General features: G+C 43.1%; 1 protein-coding gene across 3 annotated transcripts in view; it reads right to left on the bottom strand.

The window, feature by feature from the left end:
* The window catches only part of STAT6 (signal transducer and activator of transcription 6), a 243,067-nt gene that overhangs the window by 104,059 nt on the left and 122,858 nt on the right, over positions 1-16,150 (bottom strand). For all 3 annotated transcript variants that reach the window (XM_073576848.1, XM_073576847.1, XM_073576849.1), the window contains exon 3: positions 12,249-12,390. In XM_073576848.1, the coding sequence (XP_073432949.1) occupies positions 12,249-12,390 (142 nt within the window). The remainder of the gene's footprint in view (positions 1-12,248; positions 12,391-16,150) is intronic.

Below are 16,150 nucleotides of genomic sequence, written 5' to 3'. Positions count from 1 at the left end.
CGGAGAATCCAGCCAGGGTGGCATGGAATGACACTCTTCTCTCCCTCTAGTTTCCCGGCAGTATCTTTAAACTACGTTGTCTTAAATGTTTCAGTGTTGCAAAGAAAAACACACTGAGCTGTAATCGTGCAACCAGGCTCTGATTAATGCTGCCTGTGGTTTGGGTAGCATGAATTGAGGTTGAATTTAACAGTCTTTTTTATTTTGTTAGTAAATGAAGGTATCATTAAGAGATATTTATCTATATTAAAGGGAATCTGTCAGCACAGACTGAATGCTGAAACCAAGGACAGGTAAAGGAGAAACAAATGGGGTAAATCTGGGCTGCCTTGTGGATGAAGGATGCCACTCCGAATGAACAGTAGGTGGTTTATCAACGTGTTTCAGAGTATACATACTTCTTCAGAACAACCACGCTCAAACCAAGCAGAGGCACTTGGTGCTCCATTGGCGGGGCTAAATACAGTAGTTCAGGGCTCCTTTCCCATCTAACATCTACTGACTCCCTTTAAATCAAGATACGAAAGTCAGAAACTTCCTTGACAAAAGTTGCAGTACCCAAAAGAGAAGTTACTACCGGGAATATCCTGACACTTTTATTTTCTATGTGCAAACATCTAATAATTGGCTGACATGTAAGAGATTATATAAATTCAGAAGCAATAAATGCAGAATAAACCCCTACATTTAAACTCAACAAAGGTTAGTGTGACTAACAAACCTACTAGGATAGGAATTGGGTTACTTATAATTAGCACTATAACCTGTGGTGTACCTGCTGTAAAGTGTCCAATACAACCAACATTATATTGTTTGTTGTACACACTTAGGACTCATGCAGATGACTGCGGGCCGCTAATGCACGGACTGGCCACGGATCTCCCGAACCGAGAGTGACAGCCTCATAGAAATACTGTATATGAAGCTGTGAGGCTCAGGTTGGGAGAGCCGCTGCCCTTAAAGCTATGTTGTCTGAACACCTCACAAGTATCAGCGATCCAAAAGGAACGAAGATGTGAGGAGCATCTCAGTATTTTGTAACTCAATGTAATGGACTTACTCACAAAACTTGCATTGAAAGGGTTAACAAGCCCAAGATATAGGGAGACTGGAGAAAAATCTTGACAAGGTTAATTTCCCACGATGAGCCAAACACACAGCTTTTACAGTTCTAGCAAAGTGGATAAGGATGACAAAAATCTCATGCCAACTTGACCTGCGGTGCGTGTTGGAAAATCGCAACATGTTGATTTCTTGTGAGTACGTATGCAAATTGCCTCTTCAGAGAGGAAGAGGACTAGAACTCTAGTGCCACCTATTGGAAGTAGCAATCCTAGAAGTTAATGTCGACCCTTTAACGAGCCTTGTTACATGACTTAGGATAAAAGCCAAACCAGAATCTCAATTTGCAGACACTGTGTTTCGGGGTACTGCCCCTTGTCAGTGCAAAGTGTGAGATCTGGTTTGGCTGTGTCAGAGGCATCTGACCGATATCCAAGAAGTATCATTTCTCCTTGCGGAGAATGACATGCTAAGCATGCCGAGATGAGGAGTAGGAGAGGAGAAATGATACTGCTTGGATATTGTGAGTACGTACAATGCGTTTTATCTGGAGGTTTTTATCATAGACTTATATTAAATTTGAAAAATCCGCAGTTAAATAATGCATACACGTTTTAATATGAGAAACTCACTAAACCGCATGCAATCCACACATGACTGTATCAGTACAGTATGGTCAAAGTCAAATACCAGGAAGTATCAGCATCACATATCAACAAGAGACAAAAAAAAACAGCATCAAAAACGCGTGTAAAAAATGAACGAAAACACAAGAACAAAAAACAGAAGTAACCTAATTTACCCAATAGGTGCAGAAATGCTGCAACATAAAAAACTCACCAAACTGTCATTATGTGACCGTAGCCTAAGGCTTTTTGCATCATGACATTTTTTACACTACAGCCGAAAGGTGTGAACCTAAAAAATGAATTGCCTTTTTCTTAATTAACGCCATAAAACAATCATACCCTTTTTGCTACTACTTTGTATATTCATATACGATACGATACACTTTATTGATCCCGAGGGAAAATATGGTATCACAGCAGCGTTACAACAGCATTACAAACAAAACATTATGAACAGCATTAATACATTACATTACAAACAGCATTACATAGAGTAATTACTAGACACAGATCCTGCGCATGACTAACCACAATAAGTAACAAACAAAGGTACACAAGTTTCTGATCCTTTACATTAGTGCGCCAGCCCTAGGTCATAGCCACCTTTCACCCTTAGTGAATTGTTATACATCCCTAGGTCATAGCCATCTTTCACACTTCCCCAGAGCAGTAGGCACAAACAATTTCCTGAATCTCTCCTTCTTGCACCTTAGTAGGATTAGACGGCTGCTGAATGTGCTCTTCTGACTCAAGAACAGCCCGTATAGTGGGTGTGTATTATTGTTCATTATAGGCCTGCACTTCTTTTGAATCCTATCTTCCACTACCTCCTCAAAAGAGTCAAGATGGAGGCCAACAGCCGCACTTGCCTTCTTGATAAGTTTGTTGAGCTTATTGGCGTCAGCTACTCGCACACTAATGCCCCAGCAAATGATAGCAAAAAAGATGGCGCTTGCTACAACAGACTGGTAGAACATTTCCAGCATTTTACTGCACACATTGAATGACCTGAGCTTCCACAGAAAGTACAGTCTGCTCATTCCCTTCTTGTGAATCTTCTCTGTATGACACCTCCAATCAAGTTTGCTGTCAAGGTGAACCCCCAAATATTTGTAGGTCTCAACCATCTCCACCTACTGGCCAGCAATAGTCATCTTTTTTTCTTCTATAACTCACCACCATCTCCTTGGTTTTCTTTACATTTAGTCTGGCACCAATCCACAAAGTCAGAAACCACCCTTCTATATTCCTCCTCACCCCAGTCCCCCACAATGCCCCCTACAATCACTGAGTCATCTGAGAATTTTTGGAGGTGACAAAAATTGGATTTATACTGAAAGTCAGCTGTATACAATGTGAAGAGGAAGGGCGACAGCACTGTACCCTGAGGGGCTCCCACACTGCTCTGTACATAGCCAGATACCACCTCCCCCTTCCTTACAAACTGCGGCCTGTCCGTCAGGTAGTCGCTTATCCAGTTCACCATCCCCTCATCCACTGCCATATCAGTCAACTTATTTCATAATAAGAGAGGCTGTAAGGTATTGAAAGCACTAGAGAAGTCAAAGAACATGGCGCGCACTGCAGTTCCATCATTGTCCAAGAATGAATGTATTGTATGTAGCAGAGACACTACAGCATCATCCACCCCCAATCTCTGCTGGTACGCAAACTGCAGGGGGTCAGTGTAGGCCCTCACTCTAGGGCGCAAGTAGGTAAGTACTATTCTTTCCAATGACTTCATAGCAAGTGATGTTAAGGCCACTCTACGATAGTCGTGTAGGGAAGTTGGAAAGGTGATCTTGGGAATCGGCACCAGGCAGGTGGTCTTCCACAGCACTGGTATTCTCTGAGATTGTAGGCTCCTGTTAAACAGGAGCTGAAAGACATTACATAGTTGGTTTGCACACACTTTTAGGACATGTGGACTGAGGCCATCAGGTCCAGCTGCTTTGCCAATGACTAGTTTACGAAACTGTTTCCTCACATCACTTGGGGAGACTGTGAAAGCAGACAGTTCATCACCAAAAGTCAATGCTGCCGATCGTTCCTCAGCTCTATCTCTCATTCCTGATGACGCAGCACATGTGTTGGTAAATCTGTTGAAGAACTCGTTCATTTCATTATCCATGGGCAAAGCCACTTCCCCATGCTCTGGCCTAGCCTTAAACCCAGTTAACTGCATCATGCTCGACCAAACCTCCTTGGAATTGTGTGATAGTTTATTTTCTAATTTAATTCGGAATGTCTCACGGGCATTCTTAATTTTCCCCTTTAAGTCGCTTTGTATCAATTTCAGTTTCTTAGTATCCTTCATTTTAAATGCCATTTTTTTCTCATTTAGTAAGTATTTCAATTATTTTGTAATCCAAGGATTGTTATTTGCATAACATCGAATCGTTTTAACTGGTACTACAGTATCAGTACAAAAATTATCGAATCAGTTACTCTCCCGACAATATCATCTACATCATCATGCTCTCCTCTGTCGCATATCACCTCCCAGTCTGTGAGGTCAAAGCAGTCTTGCAGGGCCTCCTCAGCTGCAGGAGACCACTTCCTGATTAGTTTTATTGTTGCTGACAACAGGTTGATAAGATGGAGACAATAGTATGAGGTTGTGGTCAGATTTCCCAAGGGGGTAATGCAGACGATGAATAGGCCACTTCAACATTTGCATAGAGGAGATCCAATATACTGCTGTCCCTTGTTGCACATTTAACATATTGATAGAACTTGATAGAACTTTGGAAGAGCCTTTGAGATCGTGACTCTGTTAAAATCCCCAGAGATTAATGTTAACGAGTTTGGGTTCTTTGTCTGAAGGAGAGCCAACACCCCCAACAGCACTTCCCTAGCTGCCTCTTGGCTAGCAGATGGAGGTATATACATGATTATTGCAATGCAAAATGGAAAATTCTCTAGGTAGATAGTAAGGCCTAAGGCAGCTGCTACGAGTTCAGTGTTTTGACAGCAGTGACTTTCCTTAACAGTTATGTGCTGCTGATTACACCATCTGTTATTAATGTATAGTATAACCCCCCACCCGTCTTCTTACCACATTTGGCTTTGTGTCTATCAGCCCGAACCATTTGAAACCCTGGAACTGAGTCACTTGAATCAGGAATGTCCCCATGTAACAAGGTTTCTGTAAAGCACATAAGACTGCATTCCTTGAACTCCGTCTGGGTTTTACACAGAGCTAGCAGTTCATCCGTCTTATTTCCAAGCGAGCACACATTGCCCATGATGATTGATGGTACTGATGGCTCAAACTTTCTTCTCCTGGACTTGAACTTTTTTCCTGCTCTGCAGCCTCTAAAAGGTCTCCACACTTCACAAGGAACCTGTGGTATGGCCACAGCTGGAGAAGGCTTCAACCTGCTCAGCTCAAGAAGTCGATCTCTTGAATACACAACACATTTACTGATGGGCTTAGGGACTGCCAGCAGATCAGTGACCCTGTCCTTCGCTCCAGTCCTCACCGTGACTGGTTGTGTCCACTGTCCACCTCTGTACACAGATGGCTGCTTCAAGTAACCACCAAGGTAGAAGCTGTGTGTATTGCGGAGCTATAGCTGACAGAGGCTGTATTAGATTCATGTCGAAGGGTACTAATAACTGCACATCACACGTATCCATTTAGGAGTTGCATGTACCTGTGGGTGATGTATGTGTGGCGCCCCCAGGAGTATGGTCACCACTAGAGATGAGCGACTTTGCCTTTTTTCAGGTCAAGTCGGGTTTCATGAAACCCGACTTTCTCAAAAGTCGGGTCGAACGAAATCAGCCGATTATCGTGAAAAGTTGAAGGCCGACTGAAACACGAAACCCAATGCAAGTCAATGGGGAACCAAGGATGGCAGGGAGTGGAGGACAGGAAACACACCTACAGTGCCCATTTTAATGCCAAAAACATCAATTCTTATTACTTAAGCTTGTCAACCTTAATTTACTTTATAATAATAGTTAGGCATTGAAAACTGGGGATTATTTGGCTAAAGTTGTGGGGGGGGGTATGGCTGGCTCCAGATATTAGTGGGCCCTGGGCCAAAGAGTGTCACTGGGCTCCTTTAACACATGCCACAATTCTTGATCCTCTGATACGGCAGAGAAATAGCAGTATAGTACTATGAAAAATACTTCACTTCTTACATCTCATGAATGATATCCATCTTAAATTCTCCAATAGCTCCAAAAACGGACAGTATATTTCTCCATACAGTATTATGGCCACCGCATAGTGCGCCATACAGACTAATAAGGCCCATATATTTCTCCATACAGAATCATTGGTCCCATATAATGTTTGAAACAGTATATGATGAGCGCCACATAATGCTGCAGTATATGTTGGTCCCCATGGATGAAGTTCCACTGTGTTATGGGCCCAAATAATGCTCCATATATAATGGTCTCCATTTCTAATGCTCCAGTGCATAATGGGCCCTGTAAATGCTGCTCCAGTGTCTGATGTCCACCTTTGGAATGCTCCAGTGTATGGTGGGCCTCATATATCATTCTCCAGAGTATAGTGCTCCCCAAAAATAGCTGTCCCAACATTGAAAACAAGTAAATAAGTCTCCTCGCTAGGGAATCCCTGTTCTAGTCTGGACTCCTCATCGTCCCCATCTTCCATCTCACTGCACTTAGACTGTTTAGGCAGATGGCGTACAGACGTGATGTCATCGCGTTCTCTGACCAGAATGTCACTGTCAGGAAACGCAGAAGACGTCACGGCGGTGGAGCAGGGAGAGGTAAGTATTTCAACTTTGCAAGTGCTGTGATCCTGAGCAAGAAGGGGGCCCTCTCATTGGCGACGGCACTGGCACAGGGCCCCTCATAGTACGGCGGTGTGTCTGACGGCGGGTGGGGGTGGGCCCACCGGCAGAGACACTTTTGCATACTATGAGGGGCCCGGTGCCAGTGCCGTCGCCCATGAGTATGCCCCCCAACCTGCTCAAGGAACCTGCACTTTCATCTGCACCTTCCTCTTTGTCACCGTGTAAGGTGGTATAGTATGCAGGAAGGGGAACCTGAGTTTCATCAGGGTCAGATTCTGGCTGTGTAGAGTGCGAGGGGAATATAGTGGTCTGGGTCAATGTACCAGCAGAATCATCTAGCAGTGGCTGGGCATCAGTGCACTTGTGGTGCCCCCAGGAGTACGGTTGCCACAGTGGCATTACCTTCCTCCTAGGGAGTATGATGTCATGCTTGGGAGCAACAAAGGATCTCTCTAGCAGATAAACCAACACACAACACAGTTCCCACTCCAGGCCAGCAGGGAGACCTCTGAACCTGACTGCTGAGGAGCTGCTCTCTGTGGTCGGGAGGAGGAAAGTTGGGGCAGTCTGTGAAGGGAAGGGGAAGTGTGTGGACGTGAGAAGGGGAGCTTGAATGATGAGCAGAGTTAAGGCTCACTCCTAGCTGGAGCGCATGATCGGTATTCCGGTCTCTGAGTTTGTAGGGACACGGACGGTCCTGCAGCTGAAACCGGAGGAAGTAGCAGCTGTAAATACTCTGTTCCCAACTAAGGCTCAGAGGCCCCAGCAGCGATGTGTGTGAGCCAGAAGGAAAAGGCTAAGGCTGCCTGCCATACGAGAAACTTCCAAAAGAGAGTCAACAGGGGGAACTTCAGTGAACTCAGTACTGCAAGTACCTCAGATAAGCGCTAGAACAGAGGCCACATTACCTATCTGCAGAGAGAGAATTCCAAATTTGCTTCCAGGCTGACCAACTCCTTCTCCATCTGTACTCTGGGTCCTGGACGGCACTTACCAAGTACAGGTAAAGGAACTGCACGACTGTGTCTGTCATCTTTCTCCTGCGTCTGGTGCACAGCTCTGCTACATCCTGCACTGCACACCATCTACCAACTCTTTCATCTGCCCTGCGACTACGGCCCTACCTGTGCAGGGCTTCTACATCTTAGGCCGGTTTCACATTAGCGCATTTTCAGCGCGCGCACGGCCGGGGGTAGCTCCGCCCCCGAGCCGGCTCTCTGCCCGGCGTGCCCGCCCCTTGCTTGTAGCGCCGCCTACTAGCGGACAGCGGCGCCTGCGATCGGCGCACCCTATCTTTAGCATAGGGTGCGCAGATCGTGCGCAGGCCGTGCGCTAGTTGCGCTTTGACCTGTGCTGCGCACCTTTGACGGTGCGCCGTGCGCGCCAAAATCCGAAAAGTTTGATTTTGGCGCGCACGGCGCACCGTCAAAAGTGCGCAGCACAGGTCAAAGCGCAACTAGCGCACGGCCTGCGCACGATCTGCGCACCCTATGCTAAAGATAGGGTGCGCCGATCGCAGGCGCCGCTGTCCGCTAGTAGGCGGCGCTACAAGCAAGGGGCGGGCACGCCGGGCAGAGAGCCGGCTCGGGGGCGGAGCTACCCCCGGCCGTGCGCGCGCTGAAAATGCGCTAATGTGAAACCGGCCTTAGCTGCACCACAACATCTGTCCCAGAGAAGCGACACTGCAGCGCGGGTCAATCTGATCAGAAACCACAGGTGGCGTCACGTATCATTCACCTATAAACGTTATTCTCCCCTTTGCATGGACGCCCGTGGCCACGGAACGGGTCATCACCACCAACGTGACACATCCCTCTGAGACACCGGCCCGGTACCGATTACCCCCACTGCCCTGGCTGGCCGCCCACACTCCATGTCAGATTCATCTTGGACTGGGGAATTCACAATTTGACTTGATAACCCAGGCATGGTATGATAGAAAGAGCTACATGGACTAATGTGAAGTGTGGCCTGCTGCATCATTCACTTTGGGAGGGGGTGAAGGACACAAGGAAAGGGGTTCTTCCTGACCAGGAGCCAGCACTTGACGACTCAGTGCTTGCATTTTTTGAAACTTCAGAAGAGGAGGGCATATTAGCTGGAGTCTGTTTCGGCAATGTAAGCCAAAACCAGTTCCTGATGCTCCGGTTTTAAAAGCGGTTAACCAACTCCCAGAAAAGGTAGCCTTCCAGGCGTTCTGGAGCCAGGCCATGACGCAGGCTCAACACCTCCTGCCTTAGCTGCTATTATGCTTTTGCCACTACCAGCAGATGCACCACCACCATCAGCACCAGCTGGCCGCCCCACGCACACGTCCGCAGCCTCTTCCACCAAACTTCAAAATGTTGCAGAAAATGAACCCAAAATAACATCAGATATATGGTACTGTATCAGAAGCGTACAGCTCTATACAGTCAAAGGATGATTGTCAATCTCCCTATTTTTACCATCAGTCACACAGCGACGCTCACAGGCTCAGTATGGATTAGACAAGAATATAAAAAGTAGAAAAAGTGTACAGTATCATCAGATAGCAGGTATATATAGTATAGTTTAAACATTCTAAATCTCCGTAGATATTTCAAGAGGCAGACTCAGACGTTCTCAAGCCCAGTATGGATTCGACAAGATTGTAGAAAGTTGAGAAAGGGTACAGTATCACCGGATAACAGGTATATATAGCATAGTTTAAACATTAAAAACCTACAGTTGTGGCCAAAAGTATTGACACCCCTGCAATTTTGTCATATAATACTCAGTTTCTTCCTGAAAATGATTGCAAACACAAATTCTTTGTTATTATTATCTTCATTTAATTTGTCTTAAATGAAAAAACACAAAAAGAATTGTCCTAAAGCCAAATTGGATATAATTCCACACCAAACATAAAAAAGAGGGTGGACAAAAGTATTGGCACTGTTCAAAAAATCATGTGATGCTTCTCTAATTTGTGTAATTAACAGCACCTGTAACTTACCTGTGGCACCTAACAGGTGTTGGCAATAACTAAATCACACTTGCAGCCAGTTGACATGGATTAAAGTTGACTCAACCTCTGTCCTGTGTCCTTGTGTGTACCACATTGAACATGGAGAAAAGAAAGAAGACCAAAGAACTGTCTGAGGACTTGAGAAACCAAATTGTGAGGAAGCATGAGCAATCTCAAGGCTACAAGTCCATCTCCAAAGACCTGAATGTTCCTGTGTCTACCGTGCGCAGTGTCATCAAGAAGTTTAAAGCCCATGGCACTGTGGCTAACCTCCCTAGATGTGGACGGAAAAGAAAAATTGACAAGAGATTTCAACACAAGATTGTGCGGATGTTGGATAAAGAACCTCGACTAACATCCAAACAAGTTCAAGCTGCCCTGCAGTCCGAGGGTACAACAGTGTCAACCCGTACTATCCGTCGGCATCTGAATGAAAAGGGACTGTATGGTAGGAGACCCAGGAAGACCCCACTTCTTACCCCGAGGCATAAAAAAGCCGGGCTGGAGTTTGCCAAAACTTACCTGAAAAAGCCTAAAACGTTTTGGAAGAATGTTCTCTGGTGAGATGATGACACAAAAGTAGAGCTTTTTGGGCAAAGGCATCAACATAGAGTTAACAGGAGAAAAAAAGAGGCATTCAAAGAAAAGAACACGGTCCCTACAGTCAAACATGGCGGAGGTTCCCTGATGTTTTGGGGTTGCTTTGCTACCTCTGGCACTGGACTGCTTGACCACGTGCATGGCATTATGAAGTCTGAAGACTACCAACAAATTTTGCAGCATAATGTAGGGCCCAGTGTGAGAAAGCTGGGTCTCCCTCAGAGGTCATGGGTCTTCCAGCAGGACAATGACCCAAAACACACTTCAAAAAGCACTAGAAAATGGTTTGGGAGAAAGCACTGGAGACTTCTAAGGTGGCCAGCAATGAGTCCAGACCTGAATCCCATAGAACACCTGTGGAGAGATCTAAAAATGGCAGTTTGGAGAAGGCACCCTTCAAATATCAGGGACCTGGAGCAGTTTGCCAAAGAAGAATGGTCTAAAATTCCAGCAGAGCATTGTAAGAAACTCATTGATGGTTACCGGAAGCGGTTGGTCGCAGTTATTTTGGCTAAAGGTTGTGCAACCAAGCATTAGGCTGAGGGTGCCAATACTTTTGTCTGGCCCATTTTTGGAGTTTTGTGTGAAATGATCAATGTTTTGCTTTTTGCTTCATTCTCTTTTGTGTTTTTTCATTTAAGACAAATTAAATGAAGATAATAATACCAAAGAATTTGTGTTTGCAATCATTTTCAGGAAGAAACTGAGTATTATCTGACAGAATTGCAGGGTGTCAATACTTTTGGCCACAACTGTATGCTTAAAACGAGGTATTAACATATATTCTTGACACAGCTAGTTTTATCTTTTCAAACATTCTTTACTATACAGCCCATACAGCCCCGGCAAAAATTAAGAGACCACTTCCAAATGTTCAGTTTGTCTGATTTTTCTCTTTATAGGTATATTTTAGAGTAAAATGTAAAATGTTCTTATAGTCTATAAACTTTTGACAATGTGTCTCCAAATTTCCAAGCAATATTTTATTTTTCTCACAAAGAAAAATGGTCAAAATTAAAAAAAACAAACAAACAGTGCTTTCAGACCTCAAATAGTTCAAAGAGAACAAACAAGTTCATAATAATTTAGAAACAACAATACTAATGTTTTAACTCAGGAAGAGTTCAGAAATCAATATTTTGTGAAATAACCATGATTTTTAATACTCTATGTATGCATGTATTACTCCTCGTGTTCTGTGTGTCGATCTGTGACAGAGCTACTGTATATGATTATTTTGTAATTTTGTATCCCCACATACTATCTATGATATGTTTCGTGCCGTGCCTGACTTGGGATTGGGATATGATGTGTGATTTTTATAGTGACTGGCAATTCTCATCTCTCGTTTTTATCTCTCCAGCTTTTTAGCTTAACTATTTGTATTATTTCCTTTACGTATTATATCCTTCCATAATTTTGAGTTTATCAAATAAGCATTAGTTTGTGTCATATCTGTGATTTGTGCATTTGCCAAGAAGTGAACATTCCATATTTCTGGGACTTTTCGAAATTTGCCTTAGGCTACATTCACACAGCAGTTTTTCCTTATCTGAGTGCAGTCCACTATTAAAACAAATTGACCTGTAGCTTTTAACGTAAAAAATCATGCATCTATTTTTTCAGTTGATGCATGTGTCCTTTCTGTATGTTAAACTCAGTACATGTCCTATTCTCAGCTAGTTTTGTGAATCAGGCTTGGCCAAATTAAGTTTAAGGAGATCCATGGAAAACAGAAGGAAAACAGAAGTATTTTTCCCATCTGTTTTTTATCACTTTTCCATAAGTTTTTCAGTTTTTTTTAACATTGCTAGTTGACAATGATAAAAGCACAAGCTGCCTGCCTCCTTCACTTTTGTAGGAATGAATCTTTACTATAAGACCTGTAATAAAAGCAAAGAAATTATTGTTATTGCCACTAGAATGCTCAACCATTCCCAGGGTGGTGGAGGAAGTCACCACCAGGACCAGAAGTGATGATGTGCTGTCCATCGGTTATCTGACAGCTACAGAAAATCAGTCTTGGTGTCGGTGGTCAGGTATCTCATGATCAAGACATCACTTCAGGTCCTGGCGGACACCACTGGAGCAGAGGTGCATTTGAGTTATAAATAACCAGTATTTCTTTATTTTATAATGATCCTTACCCTGAATTGATTCAGTAACATTTTCATGAAAACTTACCTTAATTTTTTCTGCCCATTGAAAAAACAAATGTCCATCACTTCCACAACTCTTTGCCACATTCTCAAGCTTTTCCACCAATTTTGTTAAGGCACAACTTGCCATTTCAATGCAAAAAGCATCTTCTCCCATCATGTGTTCCCTTTAAGGACAAATAGAATACATCAGCATGAAAGCATCATTATCACATTTACAGTATTTATGAAATGATCTCAGAGGTAAATGACATCAATTAATGTGTTAACAGTCAAATAATACTACTATGCGGTCACTGTCATAGCCTCTGCCCCCGCCCTGAAGTGAAGCATCATTAGCGACGCTAGTTTCAGGGGCTGGGCTATTCCCTGCACGATGTGCACAATGACAGTGCACCCTATGTTGCCTGCTCAGATCAGCAGTAATGAGTCAGCAACAAAGCGCATTGTTAGTGCACGTTTTCAGAATTCCTGGCATGAAAAGACCTGTGGTGTGACTTGCAGGGGCATCATCAAAAAGGAAGGAAGGAAAAAAAAAAGCAGTTAGTGTAGTTAGAGAAGGATATGGAATTTTTAAACTAAAGTAAATTAGAAAATCGTTTACATTATGGCACTAAATTGTTAGAGATTTAGGTGGAAAATTACTTTGGACATCAGACCACCTCTTTAAGATTTAACAAAATGCATCAAATCGCACCAGAATTTAGACATGAAAAATATCCAACCTATCGCAGGGGCATAAAGTTAGATAAAAGTGTCTAAAGATAAGCCAAATTTATCAGCTTGAGCTACTGTGATAAATGTGACTGTTGCACAAGATTAATAAATGTGCTCCTATGCGTTTTTACATAAAGTTGAAACCAGAAGTTTACATACACTATATAAATAGACACATATGCATGTTTTTATCAATATCTGACATGAAATAATAATAAACCTTTCCCGTTTTAGGTCAGTTAGGATTACCAGAATTATTAATATTTGCCAAATGCCAGAATAATGAGAGAGAATGTTTTAAGGCATTTTTATTACTTACTACAATGTTTAGGGTAAGTGCACACATTGCAGATTGTGCTGTGGATTTTTCCGCGCGGATTTGGCAAAATCTGCGGTATATCCGCAGGTCAAAAGACCTGTGGTTTACCTGCGGATTAGCCTGTGGTTTTGCCCTGCGGTTTGACATCTGTACAATGGAGCAGGTGTGAAACCGCTATGGATTCCGCACAAAGAAGTGACATGCTGGGGATTTAAAACCGCAGTAAATCTGCGCGGAAAAATCTGCAGCATGTGCACTGCGGTTTTCATTTTCCATTGAAAATAAAGGTACTGTACAACACAGCGGAAACTGCTGCGGATCCGCAGGGCCAAATCCGCAGTGGATCCGCAGCAGAATTCACAGGGTGTGCACATACCCTAAAAGTTTGCATACGTTTCATTAGTATTTGGCCCCATTGCCTTTAAACTGAATGACTTGGGTCAAACGTTTGGGATATCCTTCCACAAGCTTCTCACAATAGTTGGTCAGAATTTGGGCCCATTCCACCTGCCAAAACTGGTGTAACTGACCCAGGTTTGTAGGTCTCCTTGCTTGCACCAGCCTTTTAACCCTTTCATGACCCAGCCTATTTTATCCTTAATGACCTGGCCATTTTTTGCAATTCTGACCAGTGTCCCTTTAGGAGGTAATAACTCAGGAACGCTTCAACGGATCCTAGCGATTCTGAGATTGTTTTTTGTGACATATTGGGCTTCATGTTAGTGGTAAATTTAGGTCGATAATGTTTGCGTTTATTTGTGAAAAAATCAGAAATTTGGCGAAAATTTCGCAATTTTCAAATTTTGAATTTTTATTCTGTTAAACCAGAGAGTTATGTGACACAAAGTGGTTACTAAATAGCATTTTCCACATGTCTACTTTACATCAGCACAATTTTGGAAACAAATTTTTTTTGTTAGGAAGTTATAAGGGTTAAAAGTTGACCAGCGATTTCTCATTTTTACAACAAAATTTGCAAAACCATTTTTTTAGGGACCACCTCATATTTGAAGTCACTTTGAGGGGGTCTATATGGCAGAAAATACCCAAAAGTGACACCATTCTAAAAACTGCACCCCTCAAGCTACTCAAAACTACATTCAAGAAGATTATTAACCCTTCAGGTGTTTCACAGGAACTAAAGCAACGTTGAAAGAAAAAATGGACATTTTAATTTTTACAGCAAAAATTTTCTTTTAGCATCAATTTTTTCATTTTCACATGGGCAACAGGATAAAATGGATCCTAAAATTTGTCGGGCAATTTCTCCTAAGTACACTGATACCTCATATGTGGTCAAACCATTGTTTGGGCGCATGGCAGAGCTTAGAAGGCAAGGAGCGCCGTTTGACTTTTGGAATGGAAAATATGCTGGAATATTTAGCGGTTGCCATGTCATGTTTGGAGAGGCCCTGTGTGCCTAAACATTGGAGCTCCCCCACAAGTGACCCCATTTTGGAAACTAGACCCCCCAAGGAATTTTTCTACATGCATAATGATCACTTTGAACCCCCCAGGTGCTTCACAAATTGATTGGTAAAAAAAAAACGTACTTTTTTTTCACAAAAATTTTCTTTTAGCCTCAGTTTTTTCATTTTCACATGGGCAACAGGATAAAATGGATGCTAAAATTTGTTGGGCAATTTCTCCTGAGTACACCGATACCTCATATGTGGTCATAAACCACTGTTTGGGCACACGGCAGGGTCCGGAAGGGAAGGAGCGCTATTTGACTTTTGAATGGAAAATTAGCTCCAATCGTTATCAGACACCATGTCGCGTTTGGAGAGCCCCTGTGTGCCTAAACAGTGAAATCCCCCCACAAGTAACACCATTTTGGAAACTAGACCCCTTATGGAACTTATCTAGATGTGTGGTGAGCACTTTGAGCCCCCAGGTGCTTCACAGAAGTTTATAACGCAGAGCAGTGAAAATAAAAAATCATTTTTTTCCTCAAAAATCATTTTTTAGCACGCTATTTTTTATTTTCACAAGGGTAACAGGAGAAATTGCACCACAAAAGTTGTTGTGCAATTTGTTCTACGTACACCGATACCCCATATGTGGGGGGGAACCAATGTTTGGGTGCACGGCAGGGCTCAGAAGGGAAGGAGCGCCATTTGACTTTTTGAAATGAAAATTACCTCTAATCGTTAGCGGACACCATGTTGTGTTTGGAGAGCCCCTGTGTGCCTAAACATTGGAGCACCCCCACAAATGACCCCATTTTGGAAACTAGACCCCCAAAGGAACTTATCTAGATGCATAGTGAGCACTATGAACTCCCAAGTGCTTCACAAAAGATTATAAAGCAGAGCCGTGAAAACAAAAAATCATTTTTTTTCCTCAAAAAAAAATATTTTTAGCAAGCAATTTTTTTCCCACAAGGGTAACAGGATAAATTGGACCCCAAGAGTTGTTGTCCAGTTTGTCCTGAGTATGCTGGTACCCCATATGTGGGTGGGTACCACTGTTTGGGCACACGTTGGGGCTCGGAAGGGAAGTAGTGACATTATGAAATGCTGACTTTGATGGAATTGTCTGCGGGCGTCATGTTACATTTGCAGAGCCCCTGATGTACCTAAACTGTGGAACCCCCCACAAGTGACCCCATTTTTTAAACTAGACCCTCCAAGAAACTTATCTAGATGTGTGGTGAGCACTTTGAACCCCCAAGTGCTTCACAGAAGTTTATAACGCAAAGCTGTGAAAATAAAAAATCATTTTTTTTCCTCAAAAAATGATTTTTTAGCTCGCAAATTTTTATTTTCACAAGGATAACAGGAGAAATTGGACTCCAAGAGTTGTTGTCCAGTTTGTCCTGAGTACGCTGATACCCCATATGTGGGGGTGAACCATTGTTTGGGCGCACATAAGGGCTGAGAATGGAA

The sequence above is a fragment of the Dendrobates tinctorius genome, unplaced genomic scaffold (assembly GCF_039654945.1).
Source record: "Dendrobates tinctorius isolate UK_male_01 unplaced genomic scaffold, ASM3965494v1 ptg000051l, whole genome shotgun sequence".
Lineage (NCBI taxonomy): Eukaryota > Metazoa > Chordata > Amphibia > Anura > Dendrobatidae > Dendrobates > Dendrobates tinctorius.
This window is presented reverse-complemented; position numbering and strand designations above follow the sequence as displayed.